Below are 7,209 nucleotides of genomic sequence, written 5' to 3'. Positions count from 1 at the left end.
TGTTTCATTTTCACTAGTACCGTAAATCATACCGTGTTTGTAGTACCGTGTTTTCATTTACCATAATAGTCAATGCTAAAACCAAATATAGCGGTTTTTAACATGTGAATTGCAATTAGGTGTAATTAGTGAAGAACTTAAAGTTAAATTAGAATTTGTTTGGTTTTCTTAATCGTGTGACAGAAATTGTGAACACAGAAACAGCAAAACAACATCAACATATAAATCAAAGAACTGAATTCAAAACATAGATACTATTTTACAGTACTTTACCGTACAACCGTGCTTTACCATAATTGTTGTACTTCCCTGTACATTTTAAATTTGAAAATACTGTTTTTACCTCACTAAACACTGAAGTTCATTCAAGTCCATTTTCAACTTTCAGAAGAAGCTAAAGGCACGACAACAGCTTCGTCCCAAGGTCCATAAATATTCTCCTTGTATCTATACCACTTGAGGAACCAAACCGGACAAAGAACGTTGATAAACAACACAACGAGAACAAATAACACAGTCATCGTAAACGAAACCGTCCATAGAGAGTAAACGGTCAGACAAGTAAGGGTAAACAATGTTCCAAACGAGCCTTCTACTTTCGCTAAGACAAGCGGTAACATCACAAAACACTCGACTGTTAAACACAACAAAATAAACACGTGGAACGAACTCGGCAGCCGAGAAGAGAGACAAATGGCACCAAAAATAGCGGAATTTAGCGATAAAGAACTCGACACTATCAGAGCTTTGACACCGTAGTCGAAAAAAATCAGGTGAACAGACATCATGAAAACTGTGGTAGCGTAAATCGTGTCTGTACTGATTGATTCAGTCAGTGTTTTCAACACGGGAGATAAAATGTAACCGAAAATGAAAAAGACTAGGACGGTTCGCACGTGGCGTAATCTTCCAGATTCATTGTAGATACAGATCACGTAACAGAACAATGAAACTACTCCTGTTTGAGCCAGAATGAGTTCTAGAGGCAACCAGCCGTTGTGAAGGTACATGAAGATAACAATGAACAGAACGACGAGGCAGAACTCTTGTGTGACCAATCCAGCTCCCAAAATAGCTTCTTTTAATGTCACTTGATGCATGTTGATGTTCTTCTTCATTTCGTCCAGGAACGATACATCAGTGTAGTTGTCCGGGTAACCTTCGTTCCCGTAGAGGATTTTCCGCCATTTTCTCCTAGGTTTGTTCATGGCGACCTGTAAATAAATTAACCTAAGTCACGAATTGATTTAGAAACGTGGGTTAATACAGATGGTTTGGTCTTAACGCACAGATATTCCCATTTTTTTAATATTTAGTGATTAACCTTAATACAGTGTTTATAAAAATGCACATTTTCTTAAAGGAAAATATCCATCTTATTCATAAAACAAATAATGTCAACAAATTAACAAAAAGGAAACACAGTAAATTAATTGCTGATATTCAAATTGGGAAGATTTTTGGGAGTACTTCGTAGGCAGGAGGGCACAAAACTGAAGGTGGTTTGTCAGACCGTACCTAATGGAACTAAGATGGTATGACCATGTGAAGAAGGATGTGATCCAGTGCATAGGAGAAATCAGGATGGCAGAGGCTAGACAAGAGGGGAGGGATGGCACTACTCTACAAGGCAAAACAGAGATTTGAGTCACCCCAGCAGTAAGTAAGTAAGATTTTCAAAATGACTTTTGGTTAATTCAATATTTTATTGAATAACTATACAACTGTCAATTTATGAAGCACGGTACTTTGACAAAGCTTGAATTGTATCTTCATTGTTCAATGTAAAGTTTTCTGCTCCTGATTAAAAATAATGAAATTAAAATAGTTATTTGTGTAACCATGGGCAAAGGCAGTTTGCACTAGTGTTTCACATTATATTTTTCCAAAAGTTACTATAAAGCATAAAAATAACTCATCTTTCAAACACTGTACATCACGTTTATAAGTTAGGTTAAATCCAAACATTGAACGAAATGGGAAACGCTGCACTAGCTGATTGTAGTTGTAATATTTTTAAGTTTTGTCAACTTATTTTCAATCATTCACATATTACATTGTTGTGCGGTAAAAGTAAAACGTGTGCGGCAAAAGTTAATAGATGCAGCAATTAACAACTGTTTGTACTTTAATCAGTGCAAGGAAGACCACTTTGTCAGGTGACTATAGGAAAAAGCCTGTGTTCCATGTTTGACATTTTATCAGTAGCTAATTGAAATATTCTACAATACTGACTTAACATACAATCATATTGTAGATTGAAATAAGATTTTTAGCTTTTTGTTACTGTATTTTGTTTAGGATATGTTAGTGGTCGTCGGTAAAAACTACACCTGAGACGTATTTCTTGATTTTTCCTTTAAATTAAAGAAAATCAAGAATATAAACAGAGAGCTCATGTATAATCCCCTGATAAGCAAGTAATATATTTGGACAGTAGAGTTTATCAGTGTTTCCACTTACTGTAATCTACTGTTGTTACAGAGAGATTAGATATCAATCAAGTGGGATCTGATAGTTAATTGATTGTTGATTATTGTTTCATTGATAGTATTATACAGAGTGCTAGTTTTAACAAGTGTTTGATCCGTGGATTGAATTCAGTTAAATAACTCTTATGACTTTTACTTATAATTTGTGAATTTTGTGGATGTTGTAGAAAAGGTTTCTTGTCTACTCACAAAAGTGTAAAATATATTAGTTTAGTGGAAAATGTAAAACGTAATATTTGTTAGTGGTTTTCCTATATAGGTTATAAGTTATTACTGTAGGTCTCGTAGGCAGACTTAGATCTGGGACCACTTTACAATTAGTTTTGTCCCCGCTAAAAACACCATTTGTTAAAAATTCATATACATTATCTATACATTTAATACGCTAGGCATATTTTTGTCATCATTGCTTTGGAGTGGTGGTGTTACCGATCACCATGTCCAATGTGTCGTTAGAAAGGTCTTAGCATTTAGTTTTGCCATCAAACAAAAAAACTTTGGAATTCCATATGGGCTCTGCCCCAGTGGCCTTCAAAGTTCCCATGTTATTCTTAGGGAGAAAATTTTTGTTTACATTTTGAAATTGACACTAATATTTGAAACAGCTTGTTATACTAAAATTTTGCACAAAATCAAAACATAAACAAAAAACCTTCGACATAATGGAGACTATAAGACGTTGTCCTGGTCGGCCAATTGGAGGAGGCCGACAAAATTTAACTGGTAGACGCGAACGAAATACAAATAATACTATTGTCATTGATAGCTGAATACAGGAAGCACCCTTCCTTGTTGGGTTTAAGTGTTTAAGTGTGCTCTCCAACAGCAGTCTGAAGATTTCACATTCAATTTAGGACTGTTGGATAACCGCTGCATAAGCTGTTGATTTTGGAAGACAAGGAGGCGGGTAGGAATACATTGGAAACAGAAGAGAGGAGATATTAGATGAGTGGCAAATGCTTTGGGTGCAGAGTGTTTTGTGTTAACGTTTTAAAGGTAAACGTTCGGACAGAGGCTGGAACAAGATTGGGAGATGGACCATTATGAAACGCAGTTTGTTACAGGACATGGACAATTTCAAGGCAAATTTGTGAAAATTTCACATGGTGGAAGAGGAAGTATGTAGATGTGGAGAAATAAAAATCACGAGTCACGTATTGATAAATTGTTCACTTCAGGAGACAAATAGGAGAGAACAGGAATAAGTCTTGGGTAAGAAAATAAAACATGATGAGTGACAAGGAAACAATTGAGACGTTTAGAAAAGTAGCTAGGGAAATTGGAAAAACCAGGGATACATACAGGTGTTTAAATAAAAAAAAAGAAACAAAAACTAAGAAAGAAAAGGAAGGGGAGAGGAAAGGTTAGAGCAAATCTCAATGATCCCTATCCCCCAGGGCAGTATGGGGAAGGGAGTCGTGCTGTTGGGCTTTTGGACACACAATGTGTCTGGAAACCTAATGCGGCTATGAGTAAGGCTATTTGTAGAAAGCACTATTTACAATAAATGTTGATTGTATCAATCTGTTATGTAAATCTTGAGTATTTCCATAATCTTTGAGTCGATATTTTAAAGTCATCAGAAATTATGACTGTTACGGTATTCGTTTTTAAATAACCCCTGTAATACTTATCAATTGCTCGAATTCGAGCAACAGGTACACTAGTATATTTTTATTACTTTTAGATAACTTGAGTAAAAACCATTCCATTTTGAGTACTTGGCAAAAAAGTAATGAAAAAGTACTTAGCTTTGATGAAATTTGGCTGTTGCACTTAGCTTGTTTACAGATCTATTTTGATCAAATTTGGAAATAAAACCGGGTAAATGGAAATTTGTTTAGCCTGCAGGTTTGCTGTAACAGGGGGTATTTATATTATTGGCTCTGAAATGGGATGCTGAGTATAATAATCTACGTCAAGAGGAAACTCATGAAAAAAGACCATGAGTTGGAAATATCAAGGTTGTTAAGCTTCGTTCCTACGACGCGTGGTAGAGCGAAACCAGGGATGTCCTTGACCAGTGAATATGCAAAGTAAACCTTTGTGAAACTACTGTTCTCACGATGCGTGATGGTTCGTACATTTCAATACCCACTGATTGGCGGGAAGAAAAGTGCAGAGTGCACCTCCCCCCCTGCACCGAACACTAGCCACAATTCTTTGATATTTCATGAGTTTACCGACTTCTGCCAGGAACGATCTCGCCATAAACGAACCACATCCTACTGTACAAGGACCACAGACAAGCTGTTCCCACGACGCGTATTGATTCGAGCCCCTGCTCAAGGACATCTGTTGTTTTGCTCTACCAGGTGTTGTGGGAACAAGGCTTTACTATTTCTTGTATGCAGAAAAGCCAAGGAACTACTAAGCCAACACACCAGGGTGTTTGTGTTAAGGTAAAGATGAGAGTATGAATGGTTGGTATTTTTGTATACCTTAGAATAATATCTGCCAGCAAGTTTATCTAGGACCATTAATGAGCTGGGTCCAGATTCGGACCATACTAGACCCAGCTGTTTTTTTTTTTTTTTATCAAAGGGTGCAGCTGATGTAGCTGTTGAGTGCAGAACTTCTGTAGTGAATCCTTCAAATCTTGCCAATCACAAACAGTGTTTTGCTACCGATATGTCATAATTTTGAACCCAGAGGTTTGGAACTGATCTTAAGCTAAAGGTATACGATACCAATTAATAAATCCATTTATTTGTATTTAGTCGGTGGCTCAGTCGGTAGTGTCGCGGACTTTGGGCCCAAGGCAGCGATGTCGTGGGTTCGGATACTAGTCACTGCCACTAAAATTTATCAGTACAGTTCACCTTTGTACTGGACCGGCTCACTCCTTGCTTTGCTGTAAACGCTCCACGCACGGGTGCTTAGTCTATGTGGACGGGCAAATGCAAGGTTAAAAGAGGCCGCCAACCTCCTTAAAAAAAAGCCAATAAGGTCTTTCATTAAAAGATAAATCACCTTCATAAAATTCATTCTTTAACCATAGGGCTAAATAATTGATCCTAGATGAAAACAACCTATATCTTTGTCATTGAAATTTATTTATTGGTTGCTGGTTGCAGATTTCACCATAAGTCCGACAGTCGACTTAAGGTCATAAATCTGGTAGTTCCTATTTTTATAATTAGTTTCAGAGTGTTGTTGTTAACAATGAGCCTGATAGTGTTTCACCTAGAGTGTTTAACTTGAAGAAAACTGCAGATGATATCTGGCCCTTGACTACTGTAGGCTATAACTGAAATTACTTTGATTCAAAATTCTATAACCACATATTTACATAAGTAAAGACCGTTAATGTTTTGTTTCTTACAAAACACTTTAGGAAGGTATGTGTAAAGTCATGGAGGAACAATACTAAGCTATAGAACCCTCCTTTGACTCTGAATATTACTGTTTGATCTCAAGTGGCTGATTCTAAACTCAGGTTGCCACTTATTGAGCAACAAATGAATGCTGCTTTTTAAAAAAATAAAATGGTAACATTAATGAATAAAAAGACCAGGTTTTGGACCCTCCCTTACAAAAAAGTATCAAAAATAGAAAAGAAACTGCATCACATATAAATTAACATGTCAAAATTTGACTATTGGTATTTCAATAACTCAATTTATATCCGCTAGCAATTTAAGAATAAAACTTCACTTTCAGCATGTCCAGACCATCACATAAAAGTTTATGAGTCAAAACTTGACTATTGCATTTCTGCAACTGAATTTATATTCACTAGCAATTCAACAATAAAACTTCACTTTCAGCATGTCCAGACCATCACATATAAGTTTACGTGTCATAACTTGACTATTTTATTTCAATAAATCAATTTGTATCCACTAGCAATTCAACAATAAAACTTCAGTGTCCGTATGTCCAGACCATTCTGTGGTAAACTCAGTCATATTATAGACAGCCAGGGCCGTTACATTGTACGACCGATTATGTTTAACGATTGTCGACGGATCACCCAAAAGTACAGTCTTATTCTGTCTACAGGCTTCGAACAGCCTAGGTAAAAGCGGATCCATAACCCTCCAATCATAGAACAAGTCACCAATAAAAATTGCATCCCAATTTTGAAATTTGTTTCCTTCTTCAACAAGATTGTCTTTCGATATTTGAAATGAAACTCTGTTTAATTTTGAATTCAAACTGATTCCCACACAGGTCACTGTGAACAAAATGATCTTGAATTAAAACAGTTTACTGGGGAAAATATGTTTAGCATTTGTCTTTTGAATATTATTTAACTATGCCTGTTTTATTATGTTTCCCCTCATTCGATGAACAAAATCATGGATCAACTTACTCCATTCCACACTTATCCCTCACTCATATTTGGGTTAAAATACACACCTAGGAGGCGTCCCCACCTGAATAGTTTTTTTTTTTTTTTTTTTTTTTTTTTTTTTATGGGTGTAAAGCATAAGGGCCCAGTCTTTCTTTTAGTATTTTTTTTTTTTTTAGGATAGCAGAGTTACCTGAATGGGGAAGACTCCAAACTGGTAAGCCTGCTATCCTCACAAAAAATCCTTAGTAAAACTAACAATTACTTAGTTTATATTAATGTAACAAATTGTTATTCAAGGTTCATAAAACTTGGTATGAATATTGTTATACAAATGTAAAAATAGCTGATTATTTCTTGTAGTATACAAAAGTGACATACATTGTCAACATCTACAAAAGTTTTCAAGTTACGTAGAGA

The 7,209-nt window shown here is 35.8% G+C and overlaps 1 protein-coding gene across 1 annotated transcript; it reads right to left on the bottom strand.

Annotated features, from left to right (window-relative positions):
* Positions 1-377: 377 nt before the first annotated feature.
* On the bottom strand, positions 378-1,208 carry LOC128996522 (phosphatidylinositol N-acetylglucosaminyltransferase subunit C-like). The gene has a single exon (XM_054421903.1). The coding sequence runs from the start codon at positions 1,206-1,208 to the stop codon at positions 378-380; it is 831 nt and encodes a 276-aa protein (XP_054277878.1).
* Positions 1,209-7,209: the final 6,001 nt, after the last annotated feature.

The sequence above is a fragment of the Macrosteles quadrilineatus genome, unplaced genomic scaffold (genome assembly GCF_028750875.1).
Source record: "Macrosteles quadrilineatus isolate MER2022 unplaced genomic scaffold, UCM_ALF_1.0 Scaffold_6__1_contigs__length_79288215, whole genome shotgun sequence".
Classification (NCBI taxonomy): domain Eukaryota; kingdom Metazoa; phylum Arthropoda; class Insecta; order Hemiptera; family Cicadellidae; genus Macrosteles; species Macrosteles quadrilineatus.
Note: the sequence above shows the minus strand (reverse complement) of the source record. Positions and strands in the feature narration are given on the sequence as shown.